Genomic DNA, 23,502 nt, shown 5'->3' with positions numbered 1-23,502 from the left:
GTTGTAATTAGGAAATACCTAATTAGAAAACATAAAAGTACCAGTCATCTGCCAATATGGGCTTTAAATCTCATTTTATCTTTGTCACTGGAAATAGAGGGTAAATAGTCATGGAGAGGAAAGACAAAATCTCTCACCTGCAGACCAGACAAACTTTGGTTGACTGTGATCAGTGTGATACTCTGGGTCTCCTCTTCCAGCTCTGCACACATATCCTGCTGTGTGTGTCTGTCCATGAATGATGTAGGAGTCCTGTGCAGTCCCACTGCCATCAGGTAGCAGCTCATAACTGGAGGATTTCTCTGATAGATCAGGAACAGCTTTATACCAGTAGAAGCTCCATCCTGCAGACGGATGTTCAACCTCACAGTTCAGAGTTACTGAGGCTCCAGGACTCAGCCATGATGGAGACACAGTGAGGACAGGACGGGGTTCATCTGTTCAACAAAGATTTTCTCTCAATGTTTCGTCTCTTAACTCTGAATTCAATGTCACTAAAATGTTGACTCACAAATATTTATGATGAACTTTCAGAGTGAGACTATCTAAACATGTCAAATATCTCAACATGTACTAATAAAAACACATTTTTACAAACTGTTTCTATTTCCAGGTTAAATGAACTATGACTCTACTTACTGTCAGAAACTGTCAGTGTGACTGAATCACTCCACTCTGTTGTTTCATGCTGTGAACTTTTCATTCTGCCCTTACAGCGATAGTTTCTACTGTTGGATGATGAAGCAGATCTAATCCTGTATTCATTTTGATTTGGAGCTTTTATCCTGCTGTTTTGTTCCCACTTATAATTCAAGTATTTCCCATATGAACATCATAATGTCAAACAGGTTAAACAAATGTCTTTCTGTTTGGTCTTCAATGAAATTTAGAAACATGAATTCACCTTGTATTGTGTTTTAAACCCAAATTTTAAAAAAAGAAGTTAATCTAAACTGACTGGCTATACTCTGTGTAGCAAACTCTCATCTTCCTCCTCAGCAGAAACCTTACTGTGAGACTGATTTGTCTATTTCACTGGAAAAGAGGATTTCCTGTTTCTACACCTGCAATTCCATCATGGGTTTACCAGGGTGTCACTCACAGCCAGACTCACTCAAGGCTCTTATTCCAGTGTAAGCTGCACTGTATCTTTAATATTTAATTGATTGTTTTAGAGATATATTTGTTGAAATGATAGTAAATATTATATTGAAGTATGAAATAATTTACTGATTAGACTCTAGAAGAAGCATATCTTCTACTGCAGAGATATGAACACTTTCTAATTCTAAGGTTTTTCTTTAACAGTGAGAAGAATAGTGGAAATCAACATCTCTGGAGTTGTGTACTTGTAAAACTTGTTTTGACTGTGGGAGGATGCCAGCGTTCCCATAAGAGAAGATGTAAACATCACACAATGGATTCCTCCCAGTAGACCCACCTATGGCATCAATTTCAAACTGCCATGTCGCTTCATTCTTTAGTTATCACATTTACAAACTTGTGTGTCCCCTTGGCCTTAGAGAGTAAGACCTGAACTAACTACATCGTAATACAGTTTCTGCAAGTTTCTGTAATCCACGTGTGCAACAACATCAGAAAAGAAAAAAAACTTTTAAGTTTATTAAAAAAAATGAAAAAAGTATCTGTTTAAGATCTTTGCCCACTGAAAGCAAAAACTATTTAGTGAGCATCACTAAGACAGCTACAAAGTTGTATCAAAAAGAAGCATTTTTTTTTTAACTATTATAGATGAAAGATCTCCAACTTACATGATACAGTCAGTGTGATGATATCACTCCACTCTGAGAAGAAATAGTCCCTTCTGCCCTGGCAGCTGTATCCTCCACTGTCAGACTCAGCAGCTCTGATGATTCTGTATTCACTGGATGTTGGAGGTGTGTTTAACTTGGCTGCTCTCCATTCATACGTCCACTGAGCTCCTTCACCTCCCTGAATCTCACATCTGACAGTGACTGTCTCACCGCTGTATATCTGAGTCCAGGGTGGCTGCAGGGTCACAGTGGGCTTACTGGGAACTGTTCACAGAAAAATAAATAGATATCCAATTAGGAGAAAAATGCTGGGCTCACATGAGGCATAACTGCCACATACATTACCCTTAGTACAGCTGTGAAGTGATTTGCAATTTGGGAAAAGAGGTGCGAGGCAGAGTCTCACATCTTTGATATACAGGTGATCTGAGGCTACTTGTGTATTGGCTGCTTCAAATTTTAAACTCTTCAATCAATCCTGTTCAGATCATATTACAGGACTCCTGGGTTGTTTATAAATATCGGTATGGAGAGTAATTTGCCTTAAGTGTTAAGTGTTGCAAATGTGTACAACATAATCCAGAAGGGTAAAGTAATATCTACAGATGTGTACAATAAGTGTGTAACTTTCAAAGACTCGAGAGCGCCTGGATGACTCACACACAAATACAAAGCAATCTGACCACCAGTGTTGGTCAAGTTACTTGAAAAAGTAATCAGTAACTAATTACTGATTACTTCCCCAAAAAAGTAATTCCGTTACTTTACTGATTACTTATTTTCAAAAGTAATTAATTACTTAGTTACTTAGTTACTTTTTAAAAACACTATTTACAACCTGAATAGGTGATAAAGCGATAGATCTTTCAGCCCAATTCTACTTTTTCTGCATAATCCATCATACAAAATGTAATCAAATGGAAAAGTCTTTTTAAAACTTGTTTTATTAATTTTAATCTTTTAACTTTATGCATCAAGCAAAAATTAAATTATATGCAACATTCTCTAACTGGAAGAAATTTGTTTAACATATAAACCAATTTTCTGCACATTCCAGCACATAAAATAAAATATTTTCTTGGTGTTTACACTCAGTCTTTCAAATAAATGCAAGTGAAACACAGCAGAAAATAAATAAAATCAAAGACTCAGCGGTCCTGTTGCTCTGTTTTCACCTGTATAGCAGGCGGATGTTTGCCCTGGTGCAGGTGTGCCGCAGCGGTCAGTGGAAGGATACGCGAGTTTCTCTGTGAGTTTCCCATTACATCATAGCGCACTCGTGCTCGCTCGGAATTAAGGGTTTTTTTCGCTGTAAAAAGACGTTTTCTTCCCACGCAGTGAACAGTGGACGCTAATGTTTTTGTCACTTTTTACGGAATCAAACTCAAAGTTCAGTACTTCCACGCTTTAAACGCTGCACGCTCATACTCTCTCTGCACTCCATTTATTATCCATTGTTGATCTGCACACAGCTGTTGCCACGAATGTCGCACTCACTTCATTTTCATGAGACACTGGCAAAAGAAATCACGGTTTTAGTAACGCAGTAATGCAGCGTGCTTACGGGAAAGTAACAGTAATCTAATTACCTTTTTTGCAATAGTAATCCCTTACTTTACTTATTACTTGAAAAAAGTAAATCGGATTGCAGTAACGCGTTACTGCCCATCTTTGCTGACCACACATAAATCTATTTTACAAATGAGTAAATCCAAAAGTGAATAAATACTGATCAATTATGTACGATTTATTAAGTTCAACATCATGAATCCAATAATTTTACTTTTTAAAAAAACCTTTAACACACGTGGACAAATCGCTTGATACCCACATGGAGATTTGAAACTAACTTCATGCTGCCGGCTTTGCACAGATCTGCAAATGTAAAATGAATTCATGTCCTGGTGTAAAACTGCGACATCTTGGCTTCCAGTGTTTCCCTGTGTTTCTTTTTTCTAAATAAACGAAACTACATGTAACCACTTTTACGAGAAAACATATTTATTATCTACAGACACCACACAATAGCCTGCCATATCCTGACATGTTTAGGATTATTCATTAGGATAACATTAATCTTAGCCTGGTTTCATTAGAGAATGGTAAGATTACCATCAAAGTGTTATTCCATTTCACCTGGATGATTTCTATATTCAAAATAAACAGATATTAGTTTGCATATACTCACTGCAGAGGATGATCCACAGTGAAGTGCAACCAATGTGTCCTCCATCTGCTGACTGGCTGGCTTTTCCAAGCAAAAAAAAAAGATCAACACCTCACTTACAAAAACCATATAAAAAACCTAATACGAAAACATTTATAGGCTACTGTTGAGTGTCTGTAATTGGTAAATCTGTGTTTTCTAGTAAAAGGGGTTACGAATTGTTCCGTTTATTTAGAAAAAGAAACGCAGGGATACACTGGAAGCCTAGATATCCCAATTTTACACTGGGGCTTGAACGCATTTTACATTTGTAGATCTGTGCGAAGCTGGCAGCTCAAACCCCATCTGTACAAAACCCCGCAAGGGACATTGGAGGGAAAAAAAATGAAAATGAACTTTTGCAGGATCGCGCAAAATAGGGCGCATCCATTGAAGGGTGCATTTGAAGGCCGATTATGTCACAGCCAGGCGACGAAGGCTCTCCATTCGAGTCTGCTCCAAATGTGTCCTTCGTGGCCCAACCTATCCCAGAATTCACAGCCAATTCCAGTTTCCAACAATGGTGGTAGCTACTTAGCTTTAATATTACTTTTACTGGGTCACAAAATAAACTTTTAAGATATTTTCAGGCAAGAATGTAGCTGTGTAAACTTCAAATATCTGCTCAGTTTATCAAGACATAACATATATTTATATTTGCAAAAGTGCTCTAATATTTTAGAATTAGAATTAGAATTCAACTTTATTGTCATTGCACATGCACAGGGCAACGAAATGCAGTTTGCATCCATCCAGAAGTGCTTTAGTGATATAGATATATTACAATATATATTAGCAATAATATAGATATGTGAGTATATTACATAAATGGGTCTATTATGGTATGTTATAATGTACACGGTATGAAGTATGTTGTGAATATTCTATAACTATAAGTATGTACAGGCTGTAGTGAGTACAAGCTATGTACAGGATATGAACAGGATATAAATATGAAAAACTATACAGAATATGAAATAAATAACTTTACAGAAATCTGAGATATACAGCTATACAGAAATGGGAACTATGCAAGTTGTAAACAGTTGTAGGGTTAAAAATTATCGAATGTACAGAATGATTATTTACACAGAGCTATACAGTAGTGCAGTTAAGATAAGTGAGATATAATTCCTACAGAGGCTATATAAAGTGCTAGTGGTTGTGAGTGGTGGTTCAGTCCATGTTATTATTGTGTGTTTGAGGGTACAGTTGTCCATTGTGGGTGTGTGGGTGTTCAGTCCATGTGTTAACGTGGGTCAGATGTCAGGAGGCAGAGTTCAGGAGTCTGACAGCTGTGGGGAAGAAGCTGTTCCGGTACCTGGTGGTCTTAGTCCGGAGGCTCCTGTAGCGCCTCCCAGAGGGCAGGAGGGTGAAGAGTCCATGTGATGGGTGACTGGGGTCTTTGATGATTTTCCCAGCCCTTTTCAGACACCACTTCCTGTAGATGTCTTTCATGGCAGGAAGTGGTGCTCCGGCGATGCGCTGGGCAGTTTTCACGACCCTCTGCAACGCCTTCCGGTCCGAGGCAGAGCAGTTCCCGTACCAGACTGTTATACAGTTGGTCAGGATGCTCTCGATGGTGCAACGATAGAAGTTCACCAGGATGTCTGAGGACAAGTGGTTCTTCTTCAGAGTCCTCAAGAAGAAGAGGCGCTGGTGAGCCTTCTTGACCAGCTTGGAGCAGTTGGTCGTCCAGGTGAGATCCTCGGAGATGTGGACTCCCAGGAACTTGAAGCTGCTCACACGCTCCACAGCCGTCCCCTTAATGTGGATGGGTGGATGTGGGTCAGCATTCCTCCTGTAGTCCACGATGAGCTCCTTGGTCTTCTCGGTGTTAAGCAGCAGGTTGTTTCTGTCGCACCACTCAGCCAGACGATCCACCTCCTCCCTGTAGGCGGCCTCATCGTTGTCACTGATGAGGCCAATCACCGTGGTGTCATCTGCAAACTTAATGATGGTGTTGGAACCATCAGCAGGTCTGCAGTCGTCAATCAATCAAAGCTTTATTCGTCACATGCAGGTTGCCCTGCAGTGAAATGGGACCCCCCCAGACCTTACACATATAGCACAAACATTACATGGGGATACAGGTCGGAGATTGGTAGAATCAGAGAAAAAACATTGAAATGTACACTACAGTGGGGAAAGTACAAGAGGAAAAAGAGACCCCTACTTATGCTGTGCTTCCATGGTAGGACAGGATGAGAACAGGAAACAAAAAAACTCCTTTGCACAAAAAAGCACATAAATGTCCACAGCACAACATTGTGAAGACATGACAAGCCACAGGGGTGGGTGGGGGGTGAGGAGTAATCCGAAGAAACACAGCAGCCACCCTGCACAGCGCTATCATTCCAGCGCGGCACACAGACCCGCCGTGTTCCCTCGCCGGAAACAAGCATCGAAGGCGTTGGAAAGGGAGGGGGGATGAGTGAGTGCCTATCAGTGTAAGTGTATGTGTGTGCGTGTCCATAGTTCAGCGGAGACAGTGTCCTTCGCTCTATCAGACTAAGTAAACAGTCTGCCAGCCAACCCAGGTGGCCTTCATGGGACGGGAAGAATAGTCATCACACAGTCGTTATCAGGGAGTTGTTTTGGTGGGCTCCAGCCTTGGGCCTAGCAGCTGGCGCCGTGGTGTCCAAATGTTGAATATTGTTGATTTCTCCTTTGTGAGCAGCTCGAATTTAGCACTCTGACACTGGTCCCTCGATCTCCCGTTGGAGAGCCGCGAGCCTCCCCATGATGGTATCAAACTTCTGTTCCATGGTGTTGTCAGTCTTTTGATTCTGAGACCTCACAACTGCAGTGATCCGTTCCGCGATGTTTTCCAACTGTCCCTCAAGGGTGTCATTTTGAGCAGGCCTTTCTCTGATGTTTCCCCTCATACGCTCAATGGTGTTGTTTTGAGCCTTCACAGCAGCTGTAAGCGTCTCCAAGGTGTTGACCATATTACGTTCGTTGTGAGAGGTCGCGCCTCGTCCCGTCGCTTCGAATCCAGCGGGCAGCCCTGTGGGGGTTTGAACAGCCGGTTCCGCTCTCTTATTTCTCTGATAAACCAGGGCTAAGCCAACGCCGATCAGCATGAACCCTGTTATCATGGTTCCGAATAGGTGGGTGAAGAGGGAGTAGAGGAAAGGGCTCATCACACAGCCTTGTGGTACACCAGTGTTCATCGTGATTGTAGATGAACAGTGGTTATCCAGCCGGACATGTTGGGGGCGGTTGGTCAGGAAGTCCAGTAACCATTTGCAGATGAGGGAACTGATGCCCAGGTCTGTCAATTTTCAGAGACCTCTGACCGTAAAGTCAAGGCTCACAAGAGCTGGTGAGAATACTGCACTGCCGGCACATCGTGCCTCGACCTCCCGGTCAGCTGAAGGATGCGACCTTGCTGTTACTGTCTCCAATCAGCTCGCTAGCTACTGCATTCTGGGAACACGGTCCAGTATGTAGCTAAATCCATTTTCAGTTAGTATGTTTAATTATTTTATTTTAAAATTTATATTTTTTTAAGACCATTGTTGGTTTTAATCTAGTTTAAACCACACCACTCCACTAGATTTAGCTGAGATCTGAGCAAGAGCAAATGTCAACAACTGAGTGAGAGGGGCTGTTATTGTGTGTGTATATGGATAATAGCAAACACTGAAATACATTTCTTGCATGCAGCAATGAATTTTAGATGCTCAAATTAAACTTTTCTTCGCTCAAAATAATTTTCTCCTCAAAATGCAACATTTGCGTTTGCAAATTCTTTTTTATGTGTGCTCAGAATAGAGGCACAAAAATAATGCCATACAAAGCCATAAACCAGATTAGTGGCCTGTTGAATACTTAAAGTCTAGCTTAAAGTCTAGGTTGGCATTATATTTGAAAATAAAGTAATTTTAACTTGTCTTTCTAAAGAATTAAATTAAATCCCACAGTTGAATCATAAGAAACATTTTGGGGTTGCCTATGTTACATATAAACACTGCCATATGTTTTATCTGGTCCTTTTTCTGATTAGAAACTTTACATATTGGAAGTTGGCTTTTAACAAGCATGTAATGATCCATCCATCCATTCGCTTCCGCTTATCCTTTTCAGGGTCGCGGGGGGCGCTGGAGCCTATCCCAGCTGTCATAGGGCGAGAGGCGGGGTACACCCTGGACAGGTCGCCAGTCTGTCGCAGGGCTAACACACAGGGACAGACAACCATTCACACTCAATTTCACTCGCACATTCACACCTATGGGCAATTTGGATTTTCCAATTAACCTATCCCCACAAGCTGCATGTCTTTGGACGGTGGGAGGAAGCCGGAGTACCCGGAGGGAACCCACGCAAACACGGGGAGAACATGCAAACTCCACACAGAAAGACCCCGGCCTGATGTTGGAATTGAACTCAGGACCTTCTTGCTGTGCGGCAACAGTGCTAACCATCGTGCCACCGTGCTGCCAAGCATGTAATGATTACATTTAAATTAGGTGGGCCTTTTTTTAAGCACATATCTCTTTAGGCCCAAATTGACTGATAATTATCCAGACTGACAAATGGGACATTGAATGTCACCTTTCTGGTGGGGAGGGAGCCTGAGATTGTCTAAATTGGGGTCTATTCTATAGCAAATGCAGAAAATAATGTTTTAGGAAAGTAAATTAGTTGGTGTTCTAAAAAATACGATTGTTTGCTTGCAGGACACCAGGAGAGATGAGTCCTCCGTCACAGATGGTGCGGTCAGTGAAGATGGTCACCTGCAGCTTTAAGGTCATTGCATCTCCAACCCACATTAAGGATAATAAAAAATACTTTAAAAAAAACATCCGAGATCGGGCACCAAGCCCCAAGTGCGATAGAAGGATCAGTGAATGTGAGAGTAACTGACCTGAAAGACAGGATCATGGCGAAGCTTGAAACCTGGATCCCCCATAGCTGGTTACCAAGACTACGTGAAGTACCCTCAGAAGGTCTACTAAATGATGTGAATGCTACGGACAACCCTACCGCCACGATTACCGAGACTAACAAGCTGATCTACATTACGGCAGCAGTGATCATTGAGATGCTTGGCTACAAGTTGAACAGCCACAAGGAGCAATACCCCCCATGGAGAAGGAGACTAGAGGCTAAGATCAAGTTAGCATGGAGGGAGGTTAGCCAGCTATCAGAGCTGCAGAAAGGTGCGATGAAGAAGGTGCCTAAGAAGTACAGCAAGCTGTCCATACCCGAGGCCTTGGAAACTGCAAAGCAACGACTCACAGCCTTGGCCAGCCGCTTGAAGAGGTACACCAGAGAGATCGAAGGCAGGAGAATAAACCAGTTGTTCTCCACAGAACCAGCTAAGGTGTAGTCTTAGTGGCAGGGGAACAATATGACAACAGCACCGCCAAGGCTGGAGACGGAGCAATACTGGAAGAGCATATGGGAGAAGGACGCAACCCACAACAGCAATGCTCAGTGGCTAGTGAATCTGAGGGCAGGCCAAAGCAACATCCCTGAACAGGGTCCAGTAACCATCACAGTGGCAGATATCCAAGAAAGGGTGTCTAGTATGAAGAGTTGGACAGCACCAGGAGCTGACATGGTTCACGCCTACTGGCTGAAGAAGCCTACTGTACTCCATGAGCGCCTGGCAGCACAAATGAACCAGTTGCTAGTTGACGAGAGACGAAGGCCAGACAGTCCTGATCCTCAAGGACCCCCAGAAGGGACCAGTCCCATCCAACTACCGACCAATAACCTGCCTCAGTACCACATGGAAGCTCCTGTCAGGCATCATACTGGCTAAGATGAACAGGCACATGGGTCAATACATGAGTGGGGCACAGAAAGGGATTGGCAAGAATACCAGAGGTGCAAAACTCCAGCTACTGGTAGACAGAGCAGTCGCCCGAGACTACAAGACCAGACTGACCAACCTGTGCACTGCCTGGATTGATTACAAGAAGGCCTATGACTCAATGCCCCACAGCTGGATACTGGAATGCCTAGAATTGTACAAGATCAATGGGACCCTAAGAGCCTTCATCAGGAACTCAATGGGGATGTGGCGTACAACACTAGAGGCCAACTTCAAGCCCAGAGCACAAGTAACCATCAAGTGCGGGATCTACCAAGGAGATGCTCCTTCCTCAATGCTGTTCTGCATAGGCCTGAAACACTCAGTGAGATCACTGACAAGACTGGCTACGGATACCAACTACAGAATGGAGCAGCTGTCAGCCACCTCCCGTACATGGATGACATCAAGCTGTATGCCAAGAGTGAACAAGACATTGATTCACTGATCCACAGCACCAGGATATACAGCAGTGACATTGGAATGTCGTTCGGACTGGAGAAGTGTAGTTGGATGGTAACAAAGAAAGGGAAGGTAGACAGAACTGAGGGGATATAACTACCAGAATGAAACATTGCAGACATAGAGGACAGCTACAAGTACCTGGGGATTACACAGGCAAATGGGAACCATGAAGAGGCCACTAGGAAAGCTGCAACCTTCAAGTACTTGCAGAGGGTCAGGCAAGTCCTGAGGACTCAGCTGAACGGTAAGAACAAGATCTGGGCGATCAACACCTACGCCCTGCCCATGATCAGGTACCCTGCTGGGGTGATAAGCTGGCCAAAGGAGGAGATAGAAGCCACTGGGCTGTGGATGTCCGGGCCCAGGTCTCCTCCACGCCAACTTCATGCTCTGGGGGCTATATTGTGTTTGTTTGCTATTTTCTTCTTTTAACAGGTGATCCAATGGATTTTCACAGGGTCTTCTTTTACTTTCCCCCCTTCCCCTCTATTTTCTTTCTCCCTTTCTTTCTCTTTCTCCCTTTCCGTATAATTGTCTGTCCAAATTGTAATAACTTAAAATAAAATAAATAAATAAACAATGACAATATAGATTAATCAAGTGGAACAATGTGGCATTGGCATATTTTGTCCACTTGAAAAAATAAATCCATTGGGCATCTTTCCTGGCCTTCAGACAACAATTCTGATTGCTAAAGTACCGAACGGGACAGGCAAAAAAAAAACTTAAATTAAATTTAAAAAAAAATATTGGGCAGCAGAAACCCGAGGAAGAGGAGGGGCCATCATGGAAGGACAGGCCCCTGCATGATATGTACCACCGGCAGATAGAGGAAGTGGCTGACATCCAGAAGTCCTACCAGCGTCTGGACAAAGCTGGACTGAAAGACAGCACAGAAGCATAAGATCCATAGAGGCTGTGGTCTACCACACCAGGCAAGACCCCAGGTGCAGGCTGTGTAAAGATGCCTCTGAGACAATCCAGCAGGCTGTGTAAAGATGCCTCTGAGACAATCCAGCACATAACAGCAGGGTGCAAGATGTTAGCAGGCAGGGTATACATGGAACACCATAACCAAGTGGCTGGCATAGTGTACAGGAACATATGTGCCGAGTACAGCCTGGAAGTCCCGAGGTCAAGATGGGAGTTGCCCCTTAGGGTGGTGGAGAATGACTGTGGTAAGATCCTGTCGGACCTCCAGATACAGACGGACAAAATGGTGGTGGCTAAACAACCGGACATAGTGGTGGTAGACAAACAGAAGAAGACGGCTGTAATGGTAGATGTAGCAGTTCAAAATGACAGCAACATCAGGAAGAAGGAACATAGAAGCTTGAGAAATCCTAAGGGCTCAGAGAAGAGCTCAGGAAGATGTGGAGGGTGAAGGTAACAGTGGTCCCAGTGGTAATCGGAGCACTACATTCTAAAAACTAAAACTCACATTCACTTAAATTTTTTGAGGCAACACTTTTACACTTAAAAATACTGAGTAGATTGGAAACCAGTCAAATCTGTTTAATATACTTGATAAATTGAATAACTAAAGTTTAAACATATTAAGTTGAAATAAACTTAGTCCCTATGGACCCCAAAGCACTTTACACTACATTCAGTCATCCTGAATGTGTGTGTGAATCATTCAGTCATTCACACACACAGTCACAGACTGGTGACGGCAAGCTACATTGCAGCCACAGTTGCCCTGGGGCGCACTGACAGAGGCGAGGCTGCCGGACACTGGCGCTACCGGGCCCTCTGACCACCACCAGTACACTGTAAACCCCAACAGTCTACCTGACTTATAAAGTTTGTGGATATAACAATTAAAATTCCTCACAAAGTTGAAACAACTTAAAACTTTTCTGTTCGGTTAACGATTCAAACAGTTATAATTGTACATGGCTTAGAAGTTAAGAGTAAATACTGCTTTCTTAATTATGATTTTTGAGTAAATGTTTTTTTCCGAGCTCCGCATGTGGACGTCATGACGTCATCTCTCTAACCTGAACGACGTTGACAGAAAATTCTGTTCAATATGGCTGCCCTTCTCGAGCGACTGGAGAACACATTTGGAGAAACTTGTAAGTAAAACTGAACCTTCGTTATGTTTATTTTTTCCGTAAAAAAGCAAGTATATTAATATGTTGCAGCCAATAACTTGTTTTCGAATGCGCTGTTGTGTTAAAAAGCACAGACCCAGGTGGTGAATTGTTGTTCGCTGTTGTTCGCGCTCTTTTTCAAACATAGATTATGTCGTCAGTTTTACAGTTTTAACCGATTAAAACACAGTTTTACTAAGAATCACACATAAAGAAAGGGTCTTAGTGATATTTTAACGACCCCTTGCCAACGCAAGAAAGTTGGCGTTTTTACAACAGCACCCTCATTGTTCGGCAGGGGTTTCTTTTTCCCTTCTCATTAGCATCGTTCAAAAGTGACTTAGCTAGCAGTGGTAACTTCTATCTAAAACAATTGAAATATAGCAAGGTGTTGTATATTTAGTGTGCTGATAAGGTTTTCAATATTTTTATTTTTTCTTCCAAGGCTGAAGACCAAAGACAAAAAGACAGAAGAAAAAAAAAATTCAGACTGCAATTAATTTCAGGTGGAGACAGTAAACACAGGTGAGTTGAAAGATCTATTGAAGAGACCTTTCTTCATGGCCATTAAAACATTTTTAGGTTAAAAGACCCGTGTCATGAATCGCTGTGCGGCAGGCAGGAGTTGGACCCAAAATGCAGGACTCAGACTTAGGGGATGAACTCAAAATCACAGCTTTAATTGCTGCTCACAGAAAACGAGCATACAAAACTAAACTGGGAAAATATAAACTCACAGCTTGCAGAGAGGCACACGAGGAAACACACAGCTTGAGGGACAACACAGCACTGACTCAGAGAAACACAGGGTTTAAATACAATGGGAAGTAACGAGGGGAATGAGACACAGAAGGAGAGCACAGCTGGGAGAAATCAGAACTGACGAGACAAGGGAGCAAAGTAGGATACACTCACATGAGACACAGACCTTCAAAGTAAAACAGGAATTAGCACAGACGCAAACTAGACTAGGGGAGACAGAGCAACTAAGAAACACAGAGGGCAGCTACCAAATACTCAGAACTAAACAGAATACAAGAACACCAAACTAAGACACTACACTAAAGAATACGCTGGGACAACAAAGAGAACTAAGAACATAATACAAAAAACTCAGAGGCACAAGAAACTCAAAACACTGGGTCACTGACCCAGGACCGTGACAACCTGTTTTTTTGTTTTTTTTAAATCATGCCCTGGCTTTGTCACACTGAATCATGTTGAAAAGATCTATTTTCCCCCCCATTACCATTTCCTTGTACTTCTTTCTACCAGTCTATTTTATTTTGTGACATTAACATCTTAAATGTACCCCTAATTATTAATAGCTGTGTTAGTATTTATAATGCATTTTTTTTTTTTATCATGTGCAGATCTACCAAGGGTCAGTGGCACAGTTCACCTTTTCTGGTAAGTTATAACACTTCATATGTGGTCACACAAGTAAGTTGTTTCATCAGTTGTTCAGTTCTTATAAAATGTTGTATAATTGTACCAAATCACTGAGGATACATCCAATGTGTAAATCACAATCAACAATTTTACTGTGATATTCGCTCGTGTTTAGAGAATCTCCATTATCTTTGTTACTGAGTTTCCATTTTTATAGGGCCAAATTTGTATTAAAAATTAATATTTTCATATGATGTGAAATGACTCAATCATTTCTAATTTTTAGAAGAAACCATTCATTAAGTCCCTTAAGGTGAAGATTTCATATATTGATAATGATAAAATTAACACAAATTAAAACTTTCACTGATAAACACACAATTTTTCCTTGCTTTGAACCCCATGTTCTATATAGATTACAGCTCTGATCTGGAGAACACTATTTTAAAATACTGTGTAGGGTTTTTGTCAAATGATTAAGAAACAGACTCTCTGTCACAAGAGACAGAAAGGTTGTATCTTAAAAGAAAAGTCTCCAAAATTTAGTAGAGTCTGATGTCATGCAGTTTCATAAACATGTATTCTCCCCAAAGAATGACACCTGAAAACTTTGCGTTAAATGAACTTTTCTTTTCCCTTTTTAGGAGGCGCCTGATATCAATGTGAAACGCACTGCAGTACTTCGTGCCCTTCCTGTATACCTGCGGGAGGAGGACCCAGAATTCTTTTAGACATGTAATGTAAGTGTATTTTTGCATTACTTAAATTCTGCCAGTAAGATAAAATGCTATGGATTTTTTTAAATACAATTTAATACCCTAGCAGCTACCAAATTGTACAAACAAAATACCCTCTCTTTAGAAAACCCTCACACAAACACACACACAGGTCAGGAGCAGGGCACAGGCGTATCACAGCACTATGGCTATGCTGCAGGTGGCCCAAAAACCAGGCTGAAGTCAAGATTTAGTTTCTTTTTGAGATAAAGTCATGAAATAAAAAATTACTTTTTTTTTTAGAAAAATAACAAAAATACAAATTATGTAATGCAAGAAGCTAACACGTTAATGTACATTTTTCAAAAAAAGTAGAGTACCCTAACTCGTTACAAAGTAACCCACTACACTGCTGAATGTTTTGCTAGATTACAGGTCATGCTTATCACATTCTCTCAAACCAACCTTACTTATTTAATTGGGGCGATCGTGGCTCAAGAGTTGGGAGTTCGCCTTGTAATCAGAAGGTTGCCGGTTTGAGCCCTGGCTCCGACAGTCTCGGTCGTTGTGTCCCTGGGCAAGACACTTCACCCGTTGCCTACTGGTGGTGGTCAGAGGGGCCGCTGGTGCCAGTGTCCGGCAGCCTCGCCTCTGTCAGTGCGCCCCAGGGTGGCTGTGGCTACAATGTAGCTTGCCATCACCAGTGTGTGAATGGGTGTGAATGTCTGGATGACTGAATGTGTAAAGCGCTATACAAATACAGGCCATTTACCATTGATACTGTGTCTATTCCAGGCGGACGCATTGGATGAGTCGACCCTCATTGACACTTCAGTTGCCCTTCTCACAGTGGTTACCGACGGCGCTTCCCAGTCCAGTCCATTTTACTTCCTCAAGCATGGCTGTTGTGGTGAAAGGCGGCTAGGTGATGCGTGATATTCCCAGATTTGCAGATGCATTTTCTTTATTGTTTGGCTTGATCTATGCTCTGCATTTAGACTACCCCAGGAAGCTGGTTCACACATTTGCCTTTGTCCAAAATATCTTCATGGGGCTTGATGACGGCAAACCCCTGAAACCCCTGCCTACATGCTCTTAAGGAATATAAGGCAATGTTTGTTAGGACACGCACTCTGTTACTGAGCACTTTGTTTGAAGCACTTTAAGCACTTTAAGTTTACTACAGGCTTTGGGTGGATTTAACTCCATCAGTTTACCTAATTTTCCTATACTTGACTGCCTTATCTGGTTATTTGGAAGCTGATCGTCTTTGTACCCATTTTAAAAAATTGTTTTTCATTTCTATTTTAAAAAAAAGTGATTAGTATTTGACTTTTTGTTTTGCATTTTTGTGTATTTTGAGAAAGATGCAATTAGGACTGATGTCGTCCTTTGTGATTTTATAAAAAGATAAATGTTCTACACAGAATTTATAATGCTCACTTTATGGTGCCGATGTCCATGTTAGTTGTTTTATAAAAACATTTGTGATGTTTTTAAATTTTCATGAAAAAATGTTAAATAAACAAAATGTAAAGTAACTGAATTTCCGTACTTTTTTTTTTGTTAGTAGTCTACACTCAAACATTGAAACATAAATATCTTTTAATTAATAATCAGATAATTTGAGTTTAGGTTGTAATATAATTGCATTGTGTTGCATCAAAATAATAAACTACAAGAAACACAAAAATATTGAAATTAAAGTATACAGTCTTTGAGTAAAGCTCAATTAATAAAATATAAAATATAATTTTAAATTTTTAGGTTAACAATAAATACAAATTTTGAGTACCCCATACTTAGAAGATATGAGTTTTTGTACTTAAATCTTTTGAGGTAATCAGTTTCCACAAAAGTTTTAAGTTCAGTCAACTTGTTCGGGTTTACAGTGTAGGCAGTAGGCAACCAGTAGGTGACCGAGACTGTCGGTGCCGGGGCTCGAACCGGCAACCTTTTGATTACAAGATGAACTGCCAACTCTTGAGCCACGATCACCTCCTAACATTCGAATATGAATTTTATTGTATTTCACTGGTAGTCTAAGTCTAAAAAAAACAAACAAACTAATATGTAGTCGTGTGTTTCATAATACATGTATGAAAAATGTAAAAATGTAAAACATTGTTAAACATGTTAAATATTGCTCCTTACCATGCATGGAGGGCGACATGGAGACATGACCTATTGCAAGTTCCCGTTCTTATCATTTAGCGAGACACTTAGTTCTGCTTTTCTGCATACCTCATACACACAGTTTAAGTTCATTGAAAGGTTGTATGTCTATGTATAGTATGGTTGGAAACACGCACATGCACCTACACACACACACACACAGAATACAGACACTGATGTTGTTCAGATATGCCTGCTTAAGAATGTATTTGTAATTGCATATTCATGAATGATTGCTTGCTGACAATAAAAAGGGCTGTAGTGAAGGAATCAGTCGAAGTGGGCTGAGTTCAGATGAAGGAATCTTTTCCTCAACTTTGGCTGACTTGCCTCGCGAGCCACAAACACAAAGAGCACCTTCTTGCCCTGTTTTGTCGTGCAGTTATTGGTCTTGTGTTCCAGCGGGGTTTTGTACTTTAAGAAACCCAACAGTCCTTCTTTCGGTATACCAAAAATAGAGGCGGCTGCTCGACTTGACTGAGATGGATGCCTTCCTCAAACCATGATCCAAAGTGTGCGAGATGAAATCACGTGCGGTGTCGTGAGATTTAACATTGCTATATTATTGACTTACTTTACTCGAACATGATATGAACAATTTAATATACCTTCTCTGCATATCATGTAGTTTCTACACTATATAGTTACACTTAACTTTAAAGCATGAGGCAATTGTGTTGAATACACGCAAGATGCTTACATAAATCCAAGAGATGGCCAATCCCTTTTTTCCAGTGTACAATAAAACATTAAGTTTTTGTACAAAGTATCGGTATCAGATCAGTATCGTTGCAGCCCTAGTACCCGAGAACTTTAACATTTTAATAAACTGTAGTTGACTCTGTGTGTTGGTTCCTCTGAAAGCTGATTGAAAATTTCAAAGACAAATGGCTTCTATAAAAATAGTCAAAGTCAAACCTTTTAATATATTCAGTTTAAAACCTTAAAGAAAGCAGATGTGGTGATCTGAAATGAATGTGTTATATAAACTTTTCTGTTCAGATCAATAACTTTAGACATCATTAACCCACTGATTACTCTGCATGACAACATGATTTAATGGTTGTAAGTAGCAAGGATTTAAAAAAAATGTTGTTTTAAAAATCGACAATAAGAAGAGGGTGACTGCAATTCTCCGAATTTTCTCAGAGTTTTAGACTTTATTGTTTACTCTAAATGAAATGTTTAAACTCACAAATTTCTTTAACTGTGACGTCACTGCTGTCCTCTGTGTAGAAAGCTGGATCTCCTCTCCCTCCTCTGCAGTGGTACAGACCTCCTTGTGAGACACTAATAACTCTGTTTGCTTCATTTCCTCTCATGAGCTGATCTTTAGAAGAGACTGAATCACGTCTGAACCAGTCAAACTTCCAGCCAGCAGAGCCCTCCACAGAGCAGCTCAGTGTCACACTGCCCCCTGCTGGTACGATTGAACTTTGTGCTGTCAGTGTGGCTCTGGGTTTACTTGCTGTTGTGTTTACAAGGGGGGGGGGGTACGTTAGATTATCATTTACTTCAGGGAAAATAACAATAATAACATAAATTAATTAATAATAAAAAAAATCATACCTCAAATAGTAATTAACCTTTTGATCCACAAACACCAAAGAGTAGTAGACAGATGTAAACATGAAAACATGAAATGTCAGCATGAATCATGGTCCAACTCACATGAAACTGTCAGTCTGAAGGCATCACTCCATCCTGTTAAGAGATAGTCACTGCTACCCCGACATCTGTAGTCTCCACTGTGGGACACTGAAACTCTGCTGATCCTGTATTCACTGGATGTTGGAGGGCTGTTTGTGTTGGGTGCTGTCCATTCATATTTCCACACCTTTCCTTCACCTCCCTGAATCTCACATCTGAGAGTGATTGTCTCACCAGTGAATATCTGAGACCAGCTGTGCTGCAGTTTCACAGCAGCCAAAACTGTTCCCAAAAAAACAAACATTTAAAGAAAAATCAACAGGAAACAAACAAAAAAAATGAATTAAAAAAAAATCATAGTTATAAATTCTAATTTCAATTTAATCATTATTTTGTGTTTTACTTCACAACAAAACTTAACTCTGACCTTGTTTCTGAATTGTAACTGGAGCACTGTCCTCTGTGTAGTAAACTGGATCTCCTCTCCCTCCTCTGCAGTGGTACAGACCTCCTTGTGAGACACTAATAACTCTGTTTGCATTATTTCCTCTCATGAGCTGAGCTTTAGAAGAGACTGAATCACGTCTGAACCAGTTATACTTCCAGCCAGCAGAGCCCTCCACAGAGCAGCTCAGTGTCACACTGCCCCCTGCTGGTATGACTGAACTGTGTGCTGTCAGTGTGGCTCTGGGTTTACTTGCTGTTGAAGAAACAAAACCATTAAATCATTAAATCATCATTAAGAGCAAATTTCAGTACTGATCACATTTTAAACATTCATGGAGTAATGTATCTATGAACACAAAGATTAATTGCACATTAGCCTGTAACTGAAGATTTCACTGATTTATCATTCTCTTATCAAACTTGCTGATATTTTAAGAGCCTCCATGGTGTCTCTCCTTTCTGTTTGCACAGTGAGAAAAACTGTTGTCCTGAGCTGCCTGCAGACAGCTGGATCATTGTTGGAGTTTTCCTGTTAAGACAGATGTAAACATGAAAACATTAAATGTCAGCATGAATCATGGTCCAACTCACATGAAACTGTCAGTCTGAAGGCATCACTCCATCCTGTTAAGAGATAGTCACTGCTACCCCGACATCTGTAGTCTCCACTGTGGGACACTGAAACTCTGCTGATCCTGTATTCACTGGATGTTGGAGGGCTGTTTGTGTTGGGTGCTGTCCATTCATATTTCCACACCTTTCCTTCACCTCCCTGAATCTCACATCTGAGAGTGATTGTCTCACCAGTGAATATCTGAGACCAGCTGTGCTGCAGTTTCACTGTAATGCTGTTACGAACTGGGAAAGAAAAACATATCTGTTTCCAGCAGCAGCTTTTTATCATAATTATGTGAATGACTTGTTGTGCAGCAATCTTTAAAATTAACTCATATATTGATTTTAGGATTCATTCAGTGTGCAGATTCTCATCTGTTAACTACTTTAAGATTTTGATAAGCTGTGTTTGTTCCTCTGCAAGCTGATTAAAAATTTAAAAGATGAATGGTTTCCATAAAACATATTATTATATTATTGTAGGTAAGTTAAAATAACATACAGTGATCCAGAATGAATATGTTATTTTTGTTTCATTGTATTTTTATTTACTTTTCTGTTCAGATCAATAAATATATTGTTATACATTGTTAATTCACTGATTACACTGCATGAATTATGATTTAATGTTTTTCAGTAACAACTAAAGGTGTATACATTTTTCTACACACATAAAAAATGTGTAAAAACATACTGAGCAAGAAGCAGACAGAAAACTGAATTCTTCTATCTGTGCCTGTACAGACACAGTTTCAAACTGATTTCTTAAAGACTTTGTTGTTTTATTCCAAATGAAATGTTTAAACTAACCAGTTTCCTGAATGGTGACTGAGTCACTTTCTGTTATGGTGACATTTTTCCCTTCAGCTTTACAGGTGTAATTTCCTCCTTTAGAGACAGATATCACTCTGCCTGATTCATGAGTTATTATGGACTTCTCTTCAGATGAAGTTTGTCTGAACCATTCATATTTTAATTTAACAGACTCCTTCACATCACAGGTCAGTGTCACACTGTCCCCTGTTGGTATGTTTGTGCTGTCTGCTGTCAAAGTGACCTTCTCTCCAAGTTCTGAAAGTTAGAAATACAACAAAACAAGATCATTATTCACATTTTATATCAAACAGGCTGTGAAAATAATGTTGCATCACTTTTTCAGTGTCAGTGATGGTCTGGGGAGACATATCCATGGAGGGACACACAGAACTCTACAGGCCAGGCAACACCACCCTGACTCCCATAAGGTACTACGAAGAAATGCTTGGACCCATTGTAGAACCCTGTGCTGGAGTCCTGGGTTCCACCTGGTTCACGACAATGCTCAACCTCCTGTGATGAGACTATGCAGGCAGTTCCTGGAGGGTGAAGGAATTGATTCCATTGATTTCCCACCAATCATTGGAATCCTCTGCTTAACACCTCTGGGATATTATGCTTCCATCCATCAGACACCAAATATCATGCCACACTGTCCAGGAGCTCAGCATTAGAGCCAGCTTTGGGACTGTAGTCCCGCGGGATGCAAAGTAATTCTTTTGGGAGCAGGCAGTTTTAAGATTGCTGTGGCTAAAAATAGACAGCAGGTCCCCAGAGCCATCATATTACACTACAATGTTCAGAGGGTTGAATATATTTCCTTGAAATGTGTTAGATTCTTCTTCTGTTTTTAAGCTGCTCTTGTTCATAATAATATGATATTTGCACATTTGATCTTTGAAAATCTTTTCAATAACTGCACTGATATTTGTACATCTGAATCATTTTTGACCTCAGTTTCCAAGTGTATTTTTGATTCGAACCTGAGAGATTTTTGTTGAATTTGGGTTTAATTCTGTTCTTGTTCTATTGAAACAACACATTCAATTTAAACTTATTTCATCATACAGTATTGATAGTCTTCAGTCATGTGACTGACTCGCTACCCTCGTGGGCAAAACAGGATGTCCAATAGTGGACAGTCAGTAATACTGCTGGGAAAAAGTAGTCAAGACTATTTGGATCATCTATCCACAGAAGAAAGATGAAGATATGAAGAGAAACTGAATTTCTGGGTCTTGTGATGCATATTCTGCTCTTGCAGCTTTATTTAAATCCCTGGAAGTGTTTAAGTCTTTGCCAGAGAATTGTATTCATCCTTGCAATTCACAGATTCCAAGAGTATTTATTCCTATTATTGTCTGTATGTGTAGTTTTTTTTGTGTGTTTTGTTTATATATATATATATATATATATATATATTTATTTATTTATTTATTTATTTTTTTTTATTTATTTTTTTTTTTACACCTTTGAGTCTTTCAGTTAATACAACAAAGGTACATTGTGATAGTCTGTACCCCAATACATCAAACAGGTGAGGCAATATATCTGTTCTACTTTTGGCATCAGTGGTACTGGATTACTAATTCAGTTTGTAAAAATGATGAAATAAGTGCACAGAAAGAAACATCTGTATCAGTAAATCACACTCTGGCTCTCACCTGGTAGTTTTAAAACTGAAATTTATTAAATTTAATTTCAAATGTATCGTATAAAATTGTTAGATCAGCTCCCTCAACCTCATCCTCCAGTAATTCCCTCTTCCACTTTTCACTTTCTGTTATGATCCAGTACAGCTGAAGCTTCACGTATGCTGGGAGCACTGCAGCTCCAGCCTTAAATACTGGGCACCTAAATCCCCAAACTGCCACATCAAATACTCAGTTAAATTGTACTCACTCCGGTTCTTACTGACCCCATCTCTGTTTTCTCTTAGACTCTCATCTATCCTGACCACTTGGCCTCACTCAGCTGGTTCACTTCTCCCTTCTACTTCCTGTTGGTAACCCCGAATTTATTCTAACGCACCCACTTCCTGGCTTTCCTCATCAAACCAGAAAGACACAGAGAGCCAGGGGCTTTCTCTCCATGGATAACCAGCCCCCCACATTTCTTACAGTGACCTGTTTGGTATCTATAGAAATATACTACCTGATAATTTATACTGTTAATGTAAAAAAAAGAGGAACAAAAGAAAAAAAACACATCTTACCTTCAGCATTTCCATAGAAGAATGAACTGAGCACTAAAATCAAGATTGAAACATCATCAAAGTGACAGAAAATCATCTCATTATGAACTAAAACATTTATAAAAAGGTGAAGATTACACTGTGTGCTCATTCTCTAATTTATGTGCTTATAGACTTTAAACTGATATAAGACAATTGAACACAATGTAGCGCCAATCAAATTCTTAGACAAACTTGTTCTCCCTTCAAAAACTCTCAAGTTACACAATGAAAAACTGTTTTCTTTATTCAGTGTCATATAAACAGAGAAAATCAGTTTTGTACTTACAGAATAGCCCCGGTACACAGAGCAAAGAGTACTTCATCCTCACATCCAGCTCTGCTGCACTCTGATCCACAGCTAATCTTTAAGTGTTTTCGTTTCCAAAAATAAATAAGTAGAAGAAAGAGCCGCTGTTTTCCTCGTATAGATAAGAATGTAACTTCTTCTTCTCAGTGGCCTCCATTCTTCCTTCCCCTTTAAACTGAACTTAAACATCTGCTGTATACTGGAAAAGCTCAAAATCTCACCAAGTGTATTTGTCTTATTTCTAGTCAAAATATCTTATTACACTTAAAATACGACACAATCGGCTAAAGAGTAACATTTCAGTAAGATATATGAACCTGTTTTAAGACAGGTTAAGACAGGCTTGAAACTAGAAAATTTCCACTCATTCCATTGACAGGTTTTTTCACTTAATACAAGATATTTCTGCTTGAAATAAGTGCAAAATCTGACAATGGAACAAGTGAAAATTTTCTAGTTTTATGATTCACTGTCTAAAAACAATTATATCTTACTGAAATTTTACTCTTTAGCTTATTGTGTGTTATTTGAAGTATAATGAGATATTTTGACTAGAAATAAGACAAATATACTTGTGTAGAAAAGTAATGCTGTCAATCAAAATGATGTAATTCTGTTCAAAATGAAACATACTACGTTGGTCTCTCAGCACACCGAGCAGGGACCTGAGCAACAGCAAATGCCAACACCTGAGCGACAGGGGCTGTTATTGTGTGTATATGGATAATAGCAAACACTGACATACATTTCTTGTACGCAAAAATGAATTCAGTTCG

General features: G+C 40.2%; 1 protein-coding gene and 1 long non-coding RNA gene across 2 annotated transcripts in view; one reads left to right on the top strand and one right to left on the bottom strand.

Moving 5' to 3' along the window:
• The window catches only part of LOC309703071 (Fc receptor-like protein 5), a 99,201-nt gene extending 76,401 nt beyond the window's left edge, over nt 1-22,800 (bottom strand). The window contains exons 1-4 of the mRNA XM_082527774.1: nt 22,706-22,800; nt 22,399-22,431; nt 20,178-20,438; nt 18,327-18,587 (exon numbers count right to left, since the gene is read on the bottom strand). Of these exons, the coding sequence (XP_082383900.1) occupies nt 18,327-18,587; nt 20,178-20,438; nt 22,399-22,431; nt 22,706-22,742 (592 nt within the window). The 5' untranslated portion in view covers nt 22,743-22,800. The remainder of the gene's footprint in view (nt 1-18,326; nt 18,588-20,177; nt 20,439-22,398; nt 22,432-22,705) is intronic.
• LOC309702811 lies at nt 12,048-16,068 on the top strand. The gene is made up of 4 exons (XR_014275738.1): nt 12,048-12,354; nt 12,818-12,897; nt 14,409-14,504; nt 15,276-16,068. It is a non-coding gene; the product is annotated as an uncharacterized lncRNA (long non-coding RNA).
• Nucleotides 22,801-23,502: the final 702 nt, after the last annotated feature.

Source organism: Aulonocara stuartgranti (assembly GCF_965226115.1).
Source record: "Aulonocara stuartgranti genome assembly, chromosome: 3".
Taxonomy (NCBI): Eukaryota; Metazoa; Chordata; class Actinopteri; order Cichliformes; family Cichlidae; genus Aulonocara; species Aulonocara stuartgranti.
Note: the sequence above shows the minus strand (reverse complement) of the source record. Positions and strands in the feature narration are given on the sequence as shown.